Below are 22,500 nucleotides of genomic sequence, written 5' to 3' on the forward strand. Positions count from 1 at the left end.
ATTTACTTCTTTAACTTACCTTACCTTATTTTACCGTACAGTACCTCACCTTAACTTTACCCTAACTTGCCTAACCTTACCACGGTCCATGTAACCTTACCTTACCTCACATCATCTTAGCTAACCTTACCTTTCCTTACCTAACCTCACCTAACTGTATTCCTTCATTTTATCGCATTCCTTAATCTTGCGGCCGTGAAAAGAAAGACAAGATCCACGTGTGATGGCTTCAAATATTTTCCTACTTCTCCTTTCTCCTCCAATCTTTTCCTACTCCTCTCTCTTCGCACGGAAGCCTATCTCGCTAGGGTTAGCATATGTGGGATCATTAAACTTCAAACGTTAAGTGAGGACCAGCCAAACGTTTCCCACTAAATTCCATTCATTCCCTAACACGTCACCTCCGGAACAGAGACGTCTAGTTATCAGTAGTAGTGTATTGATTGATAAGTCTGAGCATTTGTTCAGGGCATTCAGAAACGCGATGCTTTCTCACCACGACGATTTTCAAACGTCACAGCGATGACTGGTTCGGTTCTCATGAGTGTTTCTCCGGTTAGTAATGTAGGCATCTTGTCAATCTGTCTCAAAAATCGTAAAAAAAACATCCTTAAAAAACCGTGCAATTTCAACTAGAGCCTTTTTGAAAATAGTGGCCAGTTTTACTTTTACTGCAAAAAATTCCTTAAAATTAATACACAATCACTTTTAAGACCTAAAAGACTATTAGCTGCTGAGAGTGGTTACGGGTACTCCTAATGCACCTAAAATTATTTTAAGGCGGCATGATGACAGCCCAACACCACAGTTTTCGGAAAAGGAAAGATCTCCTACGAGGGTAGAGTGATGCTTAGCTGATCGAGAGAGTTGTGCCTGCCCTTGGTGACATTCTATATGTGATACACCGTGTGAGGGATGCACTAGGGAGTCGCGTTGCAGGGAGTAAGATGAGATAAAGGCCATAACTTTGGTACAACGCGGCCAACCATTAGCCAAAACCCTTCAGGCTCTCGCACTGCACGGCATCTTCACATTTATTCAAAAGGCGCCAGCATATTATCAGCATATTAGTAAGACATTTTCCCTGTTCTTTATAAAGAACTCAATAGAACTACTGAATACTGGAAAAAAGAATGATCAACCTAAATGCACTACTGCCAAGTAAGGAGAGGAACCGTCACGTGTAGGCCTACTGGCTTCTTGTTAATTCCTTTATGTTCTAATGTTCTTGTATATTTTGAAATGCTAGTTTTATTTAGTTTAATATTTTGTATTGAATGTTGTTATAAGTTTATATACAGATAACTAGTTTAAGTTCTTAACTTTATTTTTATTGTTATTTTCTCACTGTTAGATGAATGGCAAACTTCATATAATAATCAATTTTGTTATTTTTACCACACCTACTTCAGCAACAAGAATCATTATGTAATTTATATTCCTAACCTATTCTCGTTATTTTTAGATGACTCTTTAATATCTATCATGGTTAAAAATGCTCTGGATTCCTGTTTCTAATCTAAATATTTTGACTTTTTTTCCACTTATAGTCAACCAGGTAAGAAAAATTGCTCTTAACTGTGTACCTCATTTATAATCCTCATTGATTTTAGCTGTATTAACTATTTTTAACACACCTGACTGCAAATTTAAATTCCTAATTAATTTTCACTTACTTTCACTACTCTACTCTTAGCAACAAGAGGTCATATTCTAAAACACTGAGCTCCTGTAACTTTGATTTCCAAAAGGCTACAAAGATGAGTAGTCAGGTTCTCATAGGTGTTTTTCTCTGATAATATAAAAATCCTCTGAAGGTATTATTAGAATCATAAAAAAAAATATCCTTGAAAACCCCAATAACATCCTGTCAAGGCTCTTTATGGTAATGGACATACCAGATACTTCCTGAGTTATGATAGTGAATGTAACTTGTAATCTTTAAAATGATACTTACACTGTCTGTACATAGTGGTGATGCCTTGATTTTTTGGTCTGGCTTTGGTTATACTCCTTATTGTTATTCCATTTAATCTTAGGTATTCCCATCATCCTTTTCAGGGCTTGATGGTCCACCTCTCTCTTGCCTAAGCCTTGTCATTGCCCAGTGATCTTAAAAATGTTTTTTTTTGCCCTGCACAGTGAATAGCAACCTGGTGTTTCCTCTTCTACCATTCCCTCTCCTGTCCTCATGCTCAACCCACCTCCACCTCTTCATCCTCAGCACCATCCTCACAGCACAGGCTATTGTTATCAAACTGTTCACTGCTTAGCTGGAATCCTACCAAGGTACAAAACATATTGTTTATCAAGGCTACTGTAATTTCCACACTTTCTTGTCATGTATCCTTGTCGGTCTTGAGATTATAAGACTGTTTGTGTGTGTTTGTGTGTGTGTGTGTGTGTGTGCGTGTGTGTGTGTGTGTGTGTGTGTGTGTGTGTGTGTGTGTGTGTGTGTGTGTGTGTGTGTGTGTGTGTGTTTAACTTTTTGTGACTTACAGAAAATTAGATTACATACATTCATTGGGTTCAATCTCTATACCTCATTTGGTCAGTCATTACTTTAAACTCATGAATACTCTTGACATTTACTGCATCCTTATCCAGATCATTCCACTTATCATCATGGCACTAGGGAAAACTAGAACACTGTATTTCTTTGTATCCTTCAGACATCTTTTCTTCAGCTTCTTATTTTGTCCTCTTGCATTTCCATGGCCTGGCTGTGTTCATTCATCCTCTGTCTGGTGCTGGAAGAGAGTGCAGCAGTTGAAATGACAATCACATACCCCATCTTAACATACTTAGTCTTATAACTTTATGTAGATGAGAGAGAAATGCTAAAAATCTATCTATATCTCTATATGTACCAAGCTGGCAGTCCCACACTGGCTGACCCAGATAAAGCACCACACACTTGTACACACATTATTCATACTCTTAGCCACATTGACTCCTGCTGAAAAGGAGATAGTCTAGTGGACTACCTTATTATACCCCAGGAGTTTAGGTACTACTTCTGTTACAACACCTGGAGATCCCTGAGGTTACTACCCTATTATAACCCAGGAGTACCCCTTCTTTTACTCCACCTGGAGATCCCTGAGGTTACAAAAAAGAATGGCAGGATGTGAATAGAGCGGAAGTCACTGATTTAACACTGACCATACAATTTAACCCTAATGCAACATTGTTCAAAGATAAAAAGAAATTTAGACAAACGTGTACTTGGAAAGACTGAGGACAAGAGTTAATCAATGCTTTAGTTTCAAACATATACTGTCATACTTAGCCATGGTAAGGTAAAATTGACCAGTGGACACAGAACAGACACAAAGACTCACCAGTCACCCACTACTGTAATGTCAGAAAGCCACCTCTGCCATCACAACCAGCTTCCACATCTCTTGCAACCAAAGCAAACAATGAACAGCACTGCATGACAGTTTGATAGCATTTAGTAGCTTCCTTCATTTTTAGCTGCCTCGCCTATAACCCGTCCCGTCTGTAACTCATTCTGTAACAGAAATATCAAACTCCTGTGTCCTCACCCTTGCTTCCGATTGATGTATTCTTAAATGTTCTGGTGTCCTGTCTCACCTGGCTCTGATGTAAGTTATTTGTGTTTCAAGGGGCATTTCTGTGATTCTAGGGATAGTTTAACAAGGATTCTACATCAGTGGGTAAAACATTGTAAGATCATGACTGTGGCTTTTGAAAATAGTCCATATGAGAGAACACTACACTGTTACTTACCTTATAACTCAGTATACATCTTCTTTCAGCCTTCCCTTGCCTTCCCAGACTCCTCTCCAGTTGTTCCCCTGCAGTGTTGTGTTCTGGGGATAAGATGGTCAGTCAGCTTCCTCTCCTTGTGAAATTATTAATGTTGTATTGCATGGAACATTATTTATTTTTGTGTATTATTTTTATTGTGCTGCAAATTGGTTATGTACCCACTGATGGGGCTAAGAGTATGAATGACGTGTGTGTGATGCTTTGTCTGGACCATCCCATGTGGGATTGCCAGCCTGGTATATGGATAGATGGAAGTAGTCTGTGAAAAAAATCTGTAGTTTGTTTGATACCAACATATGAGCACCAGTGACAGGATAAAATGTATTGTTTTTATTGATATTTTGTCCCAGAAAAATAACCATACATAGCCAGTCTTCCTGTTCATGCACCTGCCCACGCTTTTGAATCAGCACTGCATTGAGGGACAACTTCATTTCAAATCACAAGACTGCCTTTCATTTCATGGTAAGGTATCATCCATTACCAAAGCATTTCATTCCCAACTTGCAAAGTGAACCCAGCCTTTGTCTCACAACATGGGTCTCTGCCTCAGTGTGTCTGTCGTCCAGGCTGGAGGAGAGTGACTTGGATGTCTTGGATGTCTTCACTCTGAGGGCAGTGGCAGTGACTCTCTTCACACTCATCCCCAGCTTCAAGAGAAACTTCCAGGTGTGTTATAATTAAAAAATAGATTCAAGTGTTCTCTGGATGAAGTTTATTTTATTTATTTTTTTTTATGTAAGAGGGGCTCTGGTCTATGGCAGCAAAAAAATAGGCATGAAAAAAAAAAAGGCCCAGTGAGGTGCCAGTCCCTAAAGAGAACTACCAAATTCCCTCCATTAGTATAAATAAATGTTTACAATTACAGGTCATAGGGTGACATAGTGGTCTAATTGATATATATGTATTTACTTCAACAATTTTTATTATACTCTAGCTGCCCTACATCACAATAAAATCAATACTGTTAAACATATTGCATCTTTTTAACAGTGTGTATCTGTATACCAGACTGACATTCCCCTGAAAGGAAGGTACTCAAAACATGGCATCTCCACACATACATTCCCCTGCATATCCTAACATCTTTGCTTCTTGGCCTCTCTATAGTGTAACCAAAGCATCTTACTACTAATGACATATGGCTAAGTAAATCACAACATTGGCAACACAAAACAAGATCGCTGTATGCAGTACAAAGCAGATTTTCTCTGAATGAATGCTGCAAAAGATGATACACAGAGCAGAGCAAGCAACAAGGCACATCAAAGAATACAGTGGAGAGAGGCTGTGTACTCTCACCTCTACTTTTGTTATTTTATGGAATAGAATTGGATACTTTAATTTCCTGTTGTTCATAGTATGAGTGATAATGATATAGTAGTACATTGCTCTTTTTAATTATGCTTCATTATGCTCCTGTTAAGTGTGAAAATGAATGGGTTTAGAAACGTGTTATTTTGTTTGACAGAACCGTTTGGGCCACAGGTGGTCCATGGTCATGACAGTGGTGGTGGCAGTAGTCACAATGTTGGGAATACTGCTGTATGCTCCCCATCTCCTGCTGCTCCTCACAGCTCTGTTTGTCTGCAGCCTCCTTGGTCTGATGTTGTACATCTCCCTCCAGAGATATAAACAGTAAGTCAAAGGTTCTTCATTAACAATCATAGTCAATACTCAGTGAGCTTTCTGCACAGACTTACACTGAGTCAGCATCTTACCTCAATCTTAAACCCTCTGTTCTGGTGCATATTCAGATCAGAGTGAAGACTGAGGAAGAACGCCAAGCATTACAGAAGTTAGTGCACTAGATTACTCAACTTGTGGCAATACCTGTGCCAGAATTAAGGTATTAAGCCACTTAGTTCCCATGTGAATACCAAGCCATGTGGAATGATCACTGCTACTGCACACCAAAGTAACTTAAACAACCAATACAGTACAAGACTAGGAAGTTGTTTCATCACATGTTGAAACAGAACATTACATTCTAATCATTAAGACCTGCTAATACTCTTGCTATATATTTCATTCTCAGAAATGTATGGACTTTGGGATGAAGCACAGACTTAAGGCAGATAGGAAATTTTAAGTACATCATAAGGTATACAAATTGAGTTTTGTGATACACAATAATTAATGAACACAGTACAGCTCATCATACAAGCTGCTTTTGAGTTACATTCCTATGTCAAAGATTGGGACGTTGCATTACTTATGTTTGTGGTACAGATAAAGCTTCTTCCACACAGTCCTGCAAGATGAGATTCACTGTAGCTCATCACATTAACTTGTATCCAAGTGTAGACTAACACAACCATTACAAAGCTAAGCTACAACTGCCTAGTCTTTATACACCACTCCACCAATGTGTTCATTTGTTTTGTTCCTGGAGGAGCAAGAAGATTGAGGAAAAATCTTTCTCTGCTAGACCTGAGTTGCACATCAGTCTGTAAATCTGAAAAAAAAGTTATCAATGAAAATACTTTCCTGCAAAATTAATGCTTACACTCTATAAAATCTTAACAGCACCATTTCACTTCATGTTATTTCCCCTTATAAGTCTGGCTGGCTTGTGAGCCTCAACAGTGTAACACAAATTGGAGCATGTCAGAGCATAAGGCAACTCAGCATATAAGTTTTTCATGATAAGAAAAGTCCTCACAAACCTGATGAGAAAGTGAGCCGAGAGGTGTTGGGCTCTGGGTGTCTGTAGCTGCTGCCTGTGCCAATCCCAAGTCCTTCACCATTAGTGCTGTTCCAAAACCTCCCTATACATGGGGGTGAGAGATATGCATGTATGTATGTACACTGTCCTCAGTGAACAATAAGGGCAGTGGACAGAATAAAACAACCAACTGATATTAATGATTCCTCTACAAGACTAAACATTTTGACCATGAAAATGTATGTGATCAAGAGTATGCTGGGCTGTTACAATGAAAAGGCTAATTTGATGTCAAATCCAGACCAACTGTCATCTATATGCATGCTTAAAGGGGAAGAGAACACCACCATTTGAACTGATGCCAACAATAAAACATCTTGGTTATTAAGAAAAAATCTCAAGAATTAGAAATAAAGGTATGTAGATGGCAACAAACCTGATAGTTGTTTGAGGAAGGCACGTTCTCCAGCACACCCGGGACTGGGTTATACAGTTCACTGGCCCAGCACCGTCCTGTGGCTGTGTTGATGATGCTTGCCATCAGCTTTGGCTCCAAACCCAATCTACAAGATGAATCATTAAATGTGACTTTCCACTCAGTATGTAAGTCTGGAGAGTCTCATGTCTGTCTAGTATGCAAAGGACAATTTTGGCTAAACATTTAGCCTTTCAAATTTTAAAAAAGAACAAGGGGGATTGCAGAAGCCTGAAGAGCATTACAAGGCCAAAGATCAGCTGGTTCATTCTTTGCCTCACCTCATTCCCAGGTTCATGGTCTCGGCTGTTCCAATCATGGTGATCGCAAGCAACATATTATTACAAATCTTCACTGCCTGTCCGTTCCCCACCTCACCACAGTAGACAATGTTCTTCCCCATGGCTGAGAGTAGCACCTTGGCTGCCTCGAATTCCTTCTCCTCTCCTCCAACCATGAATGTGAGAGTTCCACCTTTTGCTGCATTGACACCCCCAGACACAGGAGCGTCCATGAAGACAGCTCCCTTCTTGCCTGCCAGGCCTGCCATTTCCTTGGACACAGTGGGATCAATGGTGCTGCTGTCCAGAATGAGTGTGCCCGGCTGTATCGTCCTGTGGAATGTGACAGCCACACCAGCTTAAATATTTGTGTAGTGCAGGAATCATGCTAGATTAAAGGAGAAGTGGGACAAAGTGCATGTCAGGAGTTCCTTACTGGGATGATAATATGTCAACAATTTCCATTCATTCCTTTCCATACACAGGCCAGTCCTCTCACTATTCCATTATGCAAGAAATGCTCTTCAGAGTATGAGACATCCCATATTACAAAGTGTACCGAGACCTAAATATCTAGTCCTTTTGGTTAAACTTTTCGCTCTTCTTTAGGGACTGGCACCTTAGTGAGCCTTTTTTTATATATATATATATATATATATATATATATATATATATATATATATATATATATATATATATATATATATATATATATATATATATATATATATATATTTTTATGGCCAGTACCAATCTTACATGAAAAAAAAAAAAAAAAAAAAAATTAAGTGACTTAGACTAAATGTCTTATAATACAGGATGGCTTATAATCTTTGTCTACTAACTGAAAGACTCCCTTGTCACCAGCATAGCAGGACCGCACATGCTGGGAGTTGGGCAGCATGCTGATGATCCGGTCCACCTTACTGGCCACCTCTGACGGGCTGGAGGCTGCACATGCCCCCTCGTCCTCCAGTCGCTTCATGGCCTCCTCGCTCACATCGTACACAACTATGGAGTGGCCCTGAACCATTGAAGAAGAGAAAACTCAAGGTTAGTTGTGCAATAATTAAAAGAAAAACAACAAATTTTGCCATATTTATTTCCTGCTAACATGATTATGTTAATGCATACATGAATAAGTGAAAACTGCATGAATTAAGACTTGCTTAAATTACGAATCATGAATCACTGTATTAACACAGGTAACAGGTAACATATGCACAACCCTATGCTATTTCAATAACAGGAGATTCCTTTTTAACTTAAGTCCTAAGGAAAGCTTTAAGTAGCTCTGCATAATGAAAGATTCACCTTGTTCAGCAGATTGACAGCCATTGGCCCACCCATGTTGCCGAGGCCGATGAAACCCACACTGCTGCCCGGCTTGTGGTGCTGTGGGCTGACTGCAACACAGGCATGCAGAGCAAAGGTAAGATACAGCTTTTTCTATCACACAAATTAGTAAACTTCCCCTTGCCCAAAGAAGAGAATTAGAAGTAAGATAAAATCACTGAAATGTAGCTTCCTAACCTAATTGAACCTTTTTGACCTTTCTTTAGGGACTGGCACTTATGTGGGCCTTTTTTTTCTTTGTTTTTTGTTGTCCAAAAACACAATATAAAAAATTACATCCTATTTTTGTCCAACTTCAATAATAAAAAATATAAAAAAAAAGCAAGAAAGGTAATAGCTGAACTCAAAGCAAGGATTAAAACAGGGGATTCTCAACCTTCTTGCAAGCTGGACCCCCCAAAGCTGGTTCAATGTAGTTGGGGCCCCCTTCCTCCCTGTGCCATCCACTCAATCCCCCTTCCCAACTATGCCACCATAGATAGATAGCCTTTTCTGCACCTCCTTTGTACTAATAGCCAGTGAGTCCATGATTTTCTGTGATTTTTTTCCCTTCCCGCCTTGTGCTTAACCGCCCCCCACTCCCCAGGAGAATGTCCGTGGCCCACCATTGAGGACCACTGGATTAGAACATAAGAAAAAAATTTAAAACACTCAACACAAAAAATATCAATGACAATAAAAGCTAAAATCCTAGAATATAAGAAGCTAAAAGCATTATAAAATAAATACTGCATTACAGAAATACAAAACTATGAAAACTCCACAAAATTTATTAATCTGAAGAAAAGCTAAAATTCTAGAATATAAGAAGTTAAGAACAGTATAAAACCATATAAAACTATAAAACAACAAAACAGGGATTGCCATGTGTAAGACATGGTCTGCCACATGTAGGCCTGATGGCTTCTTGCAGTTTCCCTTATTTCTTATGTTCTTATGTTCTAAACACCATCACATAGTCTGGGTGTATCTATTCCTCCCCCTTGTGCTGCAACCTAATGTTGTGTTTTGTCAGCATACAGGAAGGTATTAGTACACAAGTGTGCCCATCTCATGGTAAAAAAAATATATATATATTGTTGTCATTGAACTACTTAGGTCACACATTGCGCAGTGGTGTGTATCTTTACTGATGCAAATTCTTCGCTCCTGAGATATTATTTTGGATTAAATTTACTGTTAAGGTAGGTTAGGTTAGTTTGGTTTAATTAGGTTAGGTTAATTTGATGGTTTTTCTTTTTTATGAATTTCTACTTGTTTGTGTGTGTGTGTGGGGAAGATGGTATATAAGAAAAAAACTTGACTTGCAGCAGATAGGGTTACTAGATTCATTCAAAGCACATCAAAATCTACCAGAAAAATGTAGCTTCGTCTGAAAATGTTAGACAGGTGCACTTATATAAATTTACCAACAGGCGTAGCAGACACAAGGACTGCCTATCATTCTGTATAATTTTATTTTCCTGTACTGAATTTGGGAGGGAATAACTTTTTTTGGGGATACTGAAATAACATTAAATTGAGCACATTGGAGAAGGATGATCCACTGTGGTGACCCGTGATGGAAGCAGCCAGAAAAGGAGATGAATTGAAATTTCATTAGCATTTCCACTCAAAGGTCAGGTTAGGTTTAGATAAATTCTGTTTATTAAATTCATTGCTAACCCCATCGTTGTGTACCGCATAAAAAAAAATAAAAAGGAAAGAAAATATCATATTGTCTAGAAATAGTCATTGTCAGGAAATAAGGCTACGGTTACTTCCACAAAATCCCACAAGGTCACAGTTTCAGGGCATCAAGTACTGTACGTGACTAGGCACAGTACCACGAATGTCCGCCAGTGTCCTTGATAACTTTTAGTACTTATTACAAGTCACACTTCACCTCAGACACATAAATCGATTCCACAAGCATTTAAAACTCGTTGCCACTTAAATAGGTTACGAAAAATACGCCTATTATTAAATGTAACCTTTCATTATGGTAATCTGAGAGGGATAACATTAAGGTAATAAATCATTCAGTTCTCATTATTTCCATGTGTTTCGCTAGTATTTAATATAGTGACTGTTACCTGATAGCGCTCTCGTGGTGTTACGTGTGATGACATGACGGGAAGCCGCGTAAAAGGAGGTAATTCTGGACCTTAGCAGCGCCATTCTGAAGTGAACCCCGGCTGAGCACTCTTGTTTACCAGGCGCCGTGTGAGTACGTGTGTGTAACGGAATACTATTTCATTTTTTCTCTCTCTCTCTCTCTCTCTCTCTCTCTCTCTCTCTCTCTCTCTCTCTCTCTCTCTCTCTCTCTCTCTCTCTCTCTCTCTCTCTAGGAGGGGCACCGGCCAAGGCAACACAATTAAAAGATAAAAGAAGGCCCACTGAATTGCCGATCCCAAACAGAATCAGAAGCCATTGCCCAAAGCTGGAGGGCGTCTTGAAACCTCCCTCTTGAAATAGTTTAAGTCATAAGGAGGAGATACAGAAACAGGCAGGGAGTTCCAGTGTGTACCTGCATTATTATTATTATTATTATTATTATTATTATTATTATTATTATTATTATTATTATTATTGTAACAGGAGTATTGGACAAGAGCAACAAAAGGAGGAAATAAAAAAGGCCCACTGAGGTGCCAGTCACAAAAGAAAGGTCAGAAGGATCATCCATAATTAGAGGATTTCACTGCCTACTTCATATGTGGTGTTTTGTCTTTCTATCTATCTATCCTTATGTTTTATTGCTGTCTATATATAGGAATAAAACTATACAAGCTTTGGGCATATGTACACTTGTACGTATATATTGTTTTCATAATACTTAATACTTTTGTATGTGCTGCTACTACTACTACTACTACTGGTACTACTACTACTACTACTACTACTACTACTACTACTACTACTACTACTACTACTACTACTACTACTACTATGTGTGTGTGTGTGTGTGTGTGTGTGTGTGTGTGTGTGTGTGTGTGTGTGTGTGTGTGTGTGTGTGTGTGTGAAATATTAAAGATGCCTAAGGTCTTTCAAGATGTATATAGTTTTCATGATTCTAGAAATAAATTAGCAAGGCCTCTCCATCATGAGAGAGAGAGAGAGAGAGAGAGAGAGAGAGAGAGAGAGAGAGAGAGACGTAGTTTCCTTTGAATAGAAAACAAATAATAATAATAATAATAATAACAAAAGGACAATAAAACAGTAACTTCTTCAGTCTTCACAGTATATTTATTCACTTTTTCTCTCACCACATCCATACAAGTTATAATGTTCTCTTACTATATATCCAACCTTGCAGAACATGTGGGAAAAAAAAGGGAAAAAAAAAAACATACAAGCATCCACCACACATAAACTCACCCTTAATAAGGATTCCACATCGAACTCGTTCTCTTCACACACGACACACTTAGCATTAGATTCTACACCAGCGTCTTGGAAGGAGAAGATAGTGACCAGATAGGAAAGAGAGGAAGGCAAGAATTCACATCATAATGCTACGTGTATTACAATCACAGGTTAGAGGCGTGACTTGAGCATGGCAATGTATATAATGTGTCCCGAAGGATCTGAAGTAATAGAGGGAAGAAAAAATAGTTAGGAAATTACATAACACTGAACTCTTTGCCTTCGGATAGAGAAATAAGATAGAAAACTTGCCTCTTATTAACTCTACATTGATATAACTCAACAGGACGATTTTACTGAATGCATTGTAGTAATAATAATAATAACATAAAAGAGAGGAATTGTTCTGATACATTTGTAATAGAGATGAAAGAGAATAATGGTAGTATATGCTCTCAGAATGCTCTACTGGTGTACCTGTGCGACTAGAGTCAATTCTCACCTATCACTCACACCAGGGTAACCTCCAACACACACTCTGCTTCAGGGTCAAACGCGTGGCTCGTGTGGACAAGACAAAAACTGTTGAATAAATGGAGAAGGAAGACTTGGCTACTAAACTGATGCCATTGAAACTGTATAAATTAATCTTTTTTGTTATTTTATCATCTTCCATTACTATTACGATATTACAACTTTTACAAAAAACATGTAGGTGTCATTTTGTTTTACTTATAGAAAACGGGAAGGCACAAATAGTAAGGCATCACTGTAATTATTCTTAGTCCGTTACCTAAGACTAATTAACAGCCATTGGGTCTGATTGTCTCGTTCATTCATATACAAATGGAAAACGGATAGATCACTGCTAGAAGAGGAGACAAAAATATTTTAGTTACTCTTAAGACTTCCATTTTCTTTCTTGGTTCTTTGGCATCCTTTTCTCCAATACGAACGTCTGGATGGGTCTGCGTACTCGTCTGTCTGCTATACAAGTGGCAGGAATGCATACGTCAGTCAGCGTTACAAGCAATATACCGTACCTATTACGTATTTCCTCATCTCTATGACTACTGCTTCTTCGCGAGCCCGGGGACGGGGTACGAAGAGGAGGAGGTGGACGAGAGAGAGAGAGAGCTTACGTGTCTAGGGAATGAGGAGAGAGGGAAACTGAAGCGAATGATAGTCTGTACATCTACACGCGGAGGAGGAGAGAAAGAAACTGGGTAGCTGCTATAGGCGGGACAAGAAGAAAACGGAAGACGAGGACTAGGGTAAACCAGAGAGAAAGATGAAGCTGAGGAGAAAAACTGAGCTGTATTCGGGGGTAAAAAAGAAGAGACATTGAAGTTTTGAGGCTAAGGAGGAGATGTATGCAGCTGAGATGAAGCGATTGAGTCGGAAACCTTCAGTCAGGGCGGGAAGGTAAACAGAAGAAGCTCGTGGTGGCTAGGTTACTATTAGGACTCGGGTTCTGCCGCTTCTTTCGGCGCCTCCTCCTCGACCTTCTTGGTGTCTTCGGTGACCGCGGGGCTCTCCTCAGCGGGCTTCTCCTCTTCTGCCTTACTTTCTGTTAAGGATAAGTTAGCAAGGTAAATAAACGCCGCTGACCGGGGAATGCTGAAAGTGATTAATGCAGGGATAAATACATTAGTCTGCTTTCATTTTGTATGTTTTGATAAATATAAAGAATGTCTGTTTGATTGTCGAAATAATAAACCTTTAACGATAAGATAACAAAGTAAATACACGGAACTGACTGGGAAGAACTGAAAAATGGTGAATCCACTAATAAATACCCTAGTCTGCTTCTATTTTCACATGTGCTTTGATAAATACGTGTTTGGTTGTTGATGTAATGAGTGTTGCGCTTATTACTTGGATTACAGTGACTTAAGAGAGTAAATGAACAACTGTGACTTCGAAAACAGTGAATTTAGAAGTGAAAAAAAAATACACAAAAGAATAAATAAATCAGAAAATAAACAAATAAATAAGAAACTACTACTAATAATTAATGAAAGTAGCACGTAGAAAACAGCAAGTAAACTCAGCAAATAAATGAATAAAGTAGACGGATAAACTAATAAGGAAGTACAGAGAGAGAGAGAGAGAGAGAGAGAGAGAGAGAGAGAGAGAGAGAGAGAGAGAGAGAGAGAGAGAGAGAGAGAGAGAGAGGGGGGGGAAGTCACGGAACAAAAAAAAAAAAGTAGGAAAAATTTACAGTGATGGGAAGAGGAGAGAAAACTAAATAAATAAATAAACAAATACACAAATAAACGAAATACTGTCTCGGCTACTCACGCACCATCCTTGGCCTCCTCCTGTTCCTTCTCCTCCTCCTTCTTTTCCTCCTCCTTCACCTCCTCCTTCGCCTCGTCCTTCTTCTCCTCCTCCTTTGCCTCCTCCTTCGCCTCCTCCTTCGTGTCCTCCTCCTTTGCCTCCTCCTTCGCCGCCTCCTCCTTCACCTCCTCCTTCGCCTCCTCCTTTGTCTCCTCCTGCTTGGTCTCCTCGGCGACCTTAACTTCAGCGGCGTCTGAAAGAGTCATTTTTACTGTTATTGTTGTTGTTGTTGTTGCTTTTGTTGTTGTTATCAAAGTCGAATCATGTTTCAGTGTCCTGTAAATATTTTGTGATCTGTAACTGCGTTGTAATTGTGTTTCATAGTAGTAGTAGTAGTAGTAGTAGTAGTAGTAGTAGTAGTAGTGGTGGTGGTGGTGGTAGAGGTAGTATTAGTAGTTAGAAATGAGATCATATTTTTTTCTTTTCTTAATGCGCACTTGAGAGAGAGAGAGAGAGAGAGAGAGAGAGAGAGAGAGAGAGAGAGAGAGAGAGAGAGAGAGAGAGAGAGAGAGAGAGAGAGAGAGAGAGAGAGAAACTGGATACGTGTTAGTGTTCTAGTGTTTCAGTGTCGGTGGATGGAAGCAAAGTGAGGAAGTAAACACCGTAGACTTTTCAAACAGTGTCCTCGGGGAATGGTGGTCGGGAAGCAAGCCTCGTTTTCTCCCTTAACATTCCTCTTTATACATCTACTAGCGAGTCATAAATGAATAAACAAATGCATGTATTGACGTTGAAACCATCAGTAATCTTGGAAATAATTGACCTGTTGCGTAAAATCCGTTAGAACAAAGTAAGGAACTACACTACTCACAGAAAGCTTATAAGGTCTTTATTCTGAAACACAGAACCGCACCTCCACTCCATTCAGAAGGCTGTAGTTGAAGGTACACAGGTTTTTAAGGCTGTTTTTATAGTTCTAATGAAAGACTAATGAGATTTCTACATTATCAACAGCAGAAACAGTCTTGAGAACCATGCTAATCATCTCTGTGGCCTTTGAAAATATTCGTAGTGAGAGAGCAAAACGTTTCAGAATACGGGTCCCATTTCGGAGCAAGAAGAGCACAACCCCCGGAAGAAATTGCGCGGCACAACTAACGCTCTCCGCCTCTCGGGGTTAGGTTGTGTTGTCAGATATTTGTACACAAGACTCACTCAGCTCTCCCTTTGTCTATCACTCTCAGGAAAACGAGTAGAAATGTTCTCATGAATACAGCGCACCTCCCCCTTCTCTCTCTCTCTCTCTCTCTCTCTCTCTCTCTCTCTCTCTCTCTCCTCTCTCTCTCTCTCTCTCTCTCTCTCTCTCTCTCTCTCTCTCTCTCTCTGTCTCCTGTCTGTCGTGATTTGAAAAGAAAATTCAGTAAACTCGTATGCCTCACTTTCATTCTCTCTCACTCTCTCTCTCTCTCTCTCTCTCTCTCTCTCTCTCTCTCTCTCTCTCTCTCTCTCTCTCTCTCTCTCTCTCCATTTCTCTCACTCTTTCTGTCTCACTTTCTCTGTCTATCACTCACTTTTGTCTCTCACTCTTTCTGTCTCTCATTCACTCTTCTATCTCTCTCACTGATTCTTTCTGTCAGTCTCACACACTCCTGTCTCTCACTCCCTCTCTCTCACAGTCTTTCTCTCCCCCGCGGCAGTCAGTCACACAAACACAGGCAGGCAGACACTCACCGGAACTCATGGCGGTGGTAGTGTGTGCGCGTGTGCGGAGGGAAGCTGGGTAGTTAACAGGGCGAGACGCTCACTCGAACTAAGAACTCCGTACACCCCTGCCACTCTTATATACCCCCCGCGTTTCCTCAGCCGCTGCCACGCTTCGCCACGCATCCCCCCTCCCTGCCTCCCTCCTCCTCTCTGCCGCCTGCCCCTCCCACCTGTCTGTCCTTCGGCGGGAAAATGAAATGTTGTTGTCTCCTCCGCGTCGCCTTCTACCAGTCAAGTTCTTTCATTTGAATTTTTAATTGGAGTGCTGGCAAAGAAATGTTAAGATTGGCAAAGAAGGGTCAAGATTATCATCTTTCTCGTTCTCCGTAATGTTTCTTTTAGTCGTAAGTTTACGAGTGCCGGCGTCAGTTACTCCTGGTTTTTTGTGGGTCGTTAAGAAATTGAGGGAGTGTGTTTATACCAGGGGTCTAGTACAGAGGGCGTCCAGGTGTAAAATTTATGCAAAACTCGCTTTTTTTTTTCCACTGAAACTAAAGGTAATGTTTTATTTTTTGTAACGATTTCAAAATGTAAAATTATATCGAGCTCGTTGTTGTTGTTGTTATTATTATTATTATTATTATTATTATTATTATTATTATTATTATTATTATTATTATTATTATTATTATCATTAATAGTAGTAGTGGTAGTAGTAGTAGTATCATCATTTTTTTTCCTATTTTATACTGAAACTGCTCACGACTTAACATTTAAACTATTACAAAAATTCAACGTAACACAAAACTTGATAATGTTCCATATACAAAACAAAAAAATAAGTAAATAAATAAATAAATAAATAAAATAAACAAATAAATAAATAACAGTATTTTAACTATTTCAAGGCATCAAAGTAACCCAAAACGCATTATTCTTTACACTACCACCAAACTAACATTATTTTAACCATTTCTGCAGTATTTTAACAGTATTTTTAACTATTTTAACAATTTTAAGGCATCAAAGTAACCCAAAACGCATTATTCTTTACACTGCCACCAAACTAACACTATTTTTGCAGACGTACGGACAACAGCTAAAGACAACACACAGTCTCATTTGGCCTCTAAGAACTAAGTGCATTTCTATTTGTGTTGGTGAACTGTAAGTGAGGAGGTACGTGAGAGGTGTCTTGTTGTGGCTGTGGTGCCCAGCTGGTGTCCTGGAGGTGGTGTGGTGGGCGTGGTGGGCGTGTGGGTGGCTTCTGCGGGGCGTCACTCACTCAACTTAGCGCGGAGGTGGCGTCAGACAGGGGAATAGTCCTTCTCTGTTTTCTCCTCGCATTTTTCTCGTTTTCTTTGCTCTCAAGTATATGTGTGTGTGTGTGTGTGTGTGTGTGTGTGTGTGTGTGTGTGTGTGTGTGTTACGTGAGTGTAGAGTGTGAAGGAATGTTTGATTAAGACTTAACTCATTGGTACGAAAGTTGTGAAGGGTATAACTCATTGTACGAAAGTTGTGAGGGGTATTCATAATTCGCTTGTTTCTTTCGTGTAGTTATGAATTACGGAGACTGCTTAGGTTAGTAAGGTGTGAAGTAATGAAGACTCAATGAACTCACAGGTAAATTACTACGTCAGGTGAAGTTTCGAAAGATATTCAGAGAACTCATAACTCATTTCTTTTCCGTGTATCTATGAATTAAAGTTATGGAGAATGGTTTAGTTAATGGTGGTGGTGGTGGTGGTGGTGGTAATCGTCATTGCGGTCGTAGCTTTCAAGTTTACCTCACCATTATCATGTCTGTGGAGACGAAAATGTTTGAAAATGACTGTCTTTGAGACGATGGTTGTGTGTCCTGCATGTTCCACACGAAGATGAGCGCTGCTGAACGTGACTGAAGGACTAAATTTGCCGGGAAGAGACTGGGAACTTTAACATGAGAAGGTCTGATGCTCTCTCTCTCTCTCTCTCTCTCTCTCTCTCTCTCTCTCTCTCTCTCTCTCTCTCTCTCTCTCTCTCTCTCTCTCTGATGCTTCCTCATTACCTGTTTGAGAAGGGCGTGCAGGATCTACAGGTAGGTGTTCCCAGCCCTCCGCCTCGCTGCTACTAAACATATAGATAAAAACTGCAGTGATTGGAGGGAAGTTATAAGATGTGTGAAGGTTACTACTACTGCTACCACTGCTACTACTACTACTACTATTACTACTACTACTACTACTACTACTACTACTACTATTACTACTACTACTACTACTACTACTACTACTCGCTTCACCTCAGTTCTAACACGCAGTTATATTCAGAACGCAATATCACCACCACCACCACCACCACAGTCTCTCCTCGCCTTCAGAGCTTCGCACGTGACACCCTCCACACACACACACACACACACACACACACACACACACACACACACACACACACACACACACACACACACACACACACACACACACACACACACACACACACTGCATAACAACACATTACAACGTGTCAAGAGAGAGAGAGAGAGAGAGAGAGAGAGAGAGAGAGAGAGAGAGAGAGAGAGAGAGAGAGAGAGAGTATATGAAACAACTGTGTGTGATATACTGTTATTAATGTTGTTGTTGTTGTTGTTGTTGTTGTGGTGGTGGTGGTGGTGGTGGTAGTGGTGGTGACTGTGATGGAGGAGGTGTTGGTGGTAATGGTGGTGGTGGTGGTGGTGGTGCAAGTCAGGTGGTTTGTTGGTTTGGTGACGTGACAAGAGGAGGAGGAGGAGGAGGAGGAGGAGGAGGAGAGGGAGGAGAGGGAGGAGGAAGAGGAAGAGGAGGAGGGAGGAGGAGGAGGAAGTGAAAACGGTCGGTAGAAAGCAGAATGTTAATTGCAATAACTGGATAGGGTCTTTATGTAATACCTCTCTCTCTCTCTCTCTCTCTCTCTCTCTCTCTCTCTCTCTCTCTCTCTCTCTCTCTCTCTCTCTCTCTCTCTCTCTCTCTCTCTCGTTATCAATAGCCTCACCACGATTTATCACAATTTACTGCGCAACAAGAGAGAGAGAGAGAGAGAGAGAGAGAGAGAGAGAGAGAGAGAGAGAGAGAGAGAGAGAGAGAGAGAGAAAATGATGCATGAAAAAACGTCATAACCAAAGTATTAAATAAAAAAAAACAAGAAAACCTTAAAGAAACAATAGACGAAGAAAAAAGAAGAAGAAGAAGAAGAAGAAGAAGAAGAAGAAGAAGAAGAAAGAATGAGACGAATAAAGAAGACAAATTATAGTACAAATGAAGAGGAAGTGAATGCGTCAGAGGAGGAGGAGGAGGAGGGGAGGTGGAGAGGGAAGAGGAAGAGAAAGAGAGAGAGAGAGAGAGAGAGAGAGAGAGAGAGAGAGAGAGAGAGAGAGAGAGAGAGAGAGAGAGGATAACCACGTGTCCCTGACTGAAGCAATTTATGAGAGCCCCAATTGTCTCCCAGCTGGTCTGTCCCCCTCTCCCCCTTCCCCCCTCTCCCCATCTCCCACCCCCATCCCCCCTCGCCTCCTCTTACCCCCCCACCATCCTGCATGTCCTTCTCTTTCCCGTCCTGCTCTGTCCATTATGCTCTCTCTCTCTCTCTCTCTCTCTCTCTCTCTCTCTCTCTCTCTCTCTCTCTCTCTCTCTCTCTCTCTCTCTCTCGTGTTTCCTCCCTCCCTGCATTCCTTTCCTTCCTTTCCTCTTTTTTTCCCTCCCCCTCCGTCCTTCCTTACCCACCTCTCTCTCTCTCTCTCTCTCTCTCTCTCTCTCTCTCTCTCTCTCTCTCTCTCTCTCTCTCTCTCTCTCTCTCTCTCTCTCTCTCTCTCTCTCTCTCTCTCTCTCTCTTGTCTGTTATTCTCTGTTCAATGCATTCTTTTCTCCTCGCTCTACCTGCTTTCTCTCTCTCTCTCTCTCTCTCTCTCTCTCTCTCTCTCTCTCTCTCTCTCTCTCTCTCTCTCTCTCTCTCTCTCTCTCTCTCTCCAGTCTTTCCCTCCCTTTTGTGCTCCTTCCTACCCGACCCTCCTTTCTCTCCTAGCCTCTCTCTCTCTCTCTCTCTCTCTCTCTCTCTCTCTCTCTCTCTCTCTCTCTCTCTCTCTCTCTCTCTCTCTCTCTCTCTCTCTCTCTCCCCGTTCTTTAGCTTGCTTTAATCGCTCTCACAGCTCCTCTCACTCCCAAGACCGTGAGACACAATCCACGCTCACCCAGACAGCTCTCTCTCTCTCTCTCTCTCTCTCTCTCTCTCTCTCTCTCTCTCTCTCTCTCTCTCTCTCTCTCTCTCTCTCTCCCTCGCTCCCTCCCTCCCTCCCTCCCTCCCTCCCTCTCTCCCTCCCTCCCTTACCACGACAATTCTTCCTGGACTAACACCACTGCCCTCTCTCTCTCTCTCTCTCTCTCTCTCTCTCTCTCTCTCTCTCTCTCTCTCTCTCTCTCTCTCTCTCTCTCTCTCTCTGAAACAAACAAGCACGGTTACAAACTTCAGACAAACACTTGCACCTCCACACACACACACACACACACACACACACACACACACACACACACACACACACACACACACACACACACACACACACACACACACACACACACACACACACACACACACACACACACACACACACACACACACGTATAACACCATAAAAGAACACATAACAAAGTGGCAAGAGAGAGAGAGAGAGAGAGAGAGAGAGAGAGAGAGAGAGAGAGAGAGAGAGAGAGAGAGAGAGAGTCCATAGATAAATTTGCTTGTACGGGAGGGAAATATTGACAGACATAATATCAAGTCGGCATTCTGTTCTCGTGTTTGGCTCACGATAAGAGATAAGGGAGGCCGGTAGCGCTTCGGTATCTAGCACATCTTCCTTAGCGGTCGCCCTTTCGGTAAGCATTAACGCTAGATAGTGAGCGATTCCTCCGCGATAGTGAGCGATTAGCGGTGATAGCCTATCGTGTATTGTGCTTTCACCTTCCTCTTAGTGCGTGATAAGGCGATGATTACAATGAAGGGAAACAATGAAACGAGCTTCTTATCGTATCGGCCTGCCTTTATCATCCCAATGGACAAAGCCACTGTGATTCTCTCTCTCTCTCTCTCTCTCTCTCTCTCTCTCTCTCTCTCTCTCTCTCTCTCTCTCTCTCTCTCTCTCTCCTCGCCCTAATCTTAACTTAACCTAACGTAACTTAGCTTTACCTAACTTAATCCTGCTTAATCTAACCTAATGTAACACTAACTTAACGTAACCTAACCTTACCTTAACCTTATTTAATCTAACCAACCTAACCTTACTTAATATTGCATAACCTAACCTAATTGAAGCTTACCTTACCTAACCATACCTAACCTAACCTAACCTAACCTAACCTAACCTTGCCTTACCTTAGTCTTACCTAACTAACATTACCAAACCTCATCTCATCTCACCTTATCGTCTTTTTATTTAACTATTTATTTGGTATACTTTGATTTTAGTTTTATTATTATTACTATCAACATGATTCCCAGAACGCCCTCAGTGTTAGGCACGGTAAGCACGGCAGCAGTGGAAGTAAGCGTGCTAATCAGTCAGGTAGCCGCCCCTCGTGACCTCCGTGCCTCTTGCCTTACGTGCCCAGACTCTCGTTACCAGAGTTAGTAAGCGCGGGAAAGAAGAGGAGGAAACCTAAGATGACAGTTTGAGGGAGAGAGGGAGCGCATCAGAACATAAGGAGACTAGATGACCTACATAAAGCACCTGAGCACTTTGAACCTCCCTCATGCAGCATTCATAAGCCTGACCGTTTCACTGCGGTATGTAGCCATTCACAACGGTAGTAGCAATGTATGGGATCTTTATAAGCATCTGCATGAAAGAAGAGGGTAAAAAAGGAGATTTTGTGATTTCTAGGGAGCACAACGTTTGGTAGCGGCTGCAGGGCAAGGAAAGATGTCTCAGAGTGGTCAGTAGTGAGGGGAAGATGTGGGCAATAGTAGTGGAAGTGTTTAGCCAGCCTTCTGTAAACAAATGTCTCTGCTTCCATGTTCCTCTTGCTTTTCTTTCATTCATTTCTAGAGGTACCGTGAACGGTTATCGTGTTTAGAGGATTTAATATGAGAGGGAGTGTTTGGAGACTAGTGTGGGGCAGAAAAATGAAGCAAAACAGTCTAATTATCCCACAAGACGTTCCTCGATGTTCCTCCTACGTTTGTTTCATTCATTAAAAGCCGTATCGTGAATGGTACTCATGCTTAGAGAGAGGTGATATTGGAGGGAGTGTTTGCAGACTACTAGGAGACAGAAAAACAATGCAAAACAATTTAATCCTCCCGAAAGACTCAATGTAATAGTAATCAAGGTGGTGGCGTTTATGTCCCTAGGAACAATGATAGTGGAGGGAGTTTCAAGACACTTATCCTCCAATTTGTGACAGATTTCTGATTCTGGTTGGGGACCGGCACCTCAGTGGGCCTTTTCTTTTCTTCTGATTTTGTTGCCCTTGGCCGGTGTCCCTCCTGCATAAATGAATGAATAAATAAATAAAATGTCTCTAGGAACAGTGATAGACGTAGCAGTGATAGACGTAGCAATGTGGCGAGAAACACAGTGG

General features: G+C 41.0%; 2 protein-coding genes across 2 annotated transcripts in view; one reads left to right on the forward strand and one right to left on the reverse strand.

Annotated features, from left to right (window-relative positions):
- Positions 1–4,705: 4,705 nt before the first annotated feature.
- On the reverse strand, positions 4,706–10,885 carry LOC135114785 (3-hydroxyisobutyrate dehydrogenase, mitochondrial-like). Its single transcript, XM_064030858.1, has 7 exons — positions 10,654–10,885; positions 8,537–8,628; positions 8,068–8,246; positions 7,223–7,555; positions 6,903–7,029; positions 6,468–6,569; positions 4,706–6,256 (listed from the first exon to the last, which is right to left on the reverse strand). Exons 1-7 carry the CDS (start codon positions 10,736–10,738, stop codon positions 6,173–6,175), a joined length of 1,002 nt encoding a protein of 333 aa, XP_063886928.1. The 5' UTR covers positions 10,739–10,885; the 3' UTR covers positions 4,706–6,172.
- The window catches only part of LOC135114783 (two pore channel protein 1-like), a 63,406-nt gene continuing 49,457 nt past the window's right edge, over positions 8,552–22,500 (forward strand). Inside the window, exon 1 of the mRNA XM_064030855.1 lies at positions 8,552–8,654. The gene's annotated coding sequence lies outside the window, so the exon portion shown is untranslated. The remainder of the gene's footprint in view (positions 8,655–22,500) is intronic.

The sequence above is a fragment of the Scylla paramamosain genome, chromosome 28, assembly GCF_035594125.1.
Source record: "Scylla paramamosain isolate STU-SP2022 chromosome 28, ASM3559412v1, whole genome shotgun sequence".
In the NCBI taxonomy this organism is placed as follows: domain Eukaryota; kingdom Metazoa; phylum Arthropoda; class Malacostraca; order Decapoda; family Portunidae; genus Scylla; species Scylla paramamosain.

What these genes read in the sequence shown, in the direction of transcription:
- LOC135114785 (XM_064030858.1), bottom strand. Translation starts at nt 10,738, where the DNA reads ATGGCGCTGCTAAGGTCCAGAATTACCTCCTTTTACGCGGCTTCCCGT. An exon ending in GGTGACAAGGGAGTCTTTCA is followed by an intron (nt 7,556 to 8,067) that starts GTTAGTAGACAA and finishes CACATTCCACAG; the next exon opens with GACGATACAGCCGGGCACAC. An exon ending in ACCATGAACCTGGGAATGAG is followed by an intron (nt 7,030 to 7,222) that starts GTGAGGCAAAGA and finishes TTCATCTTGTAG; the next exon opens with ATTGGGTTTGGAGCCAAAGC.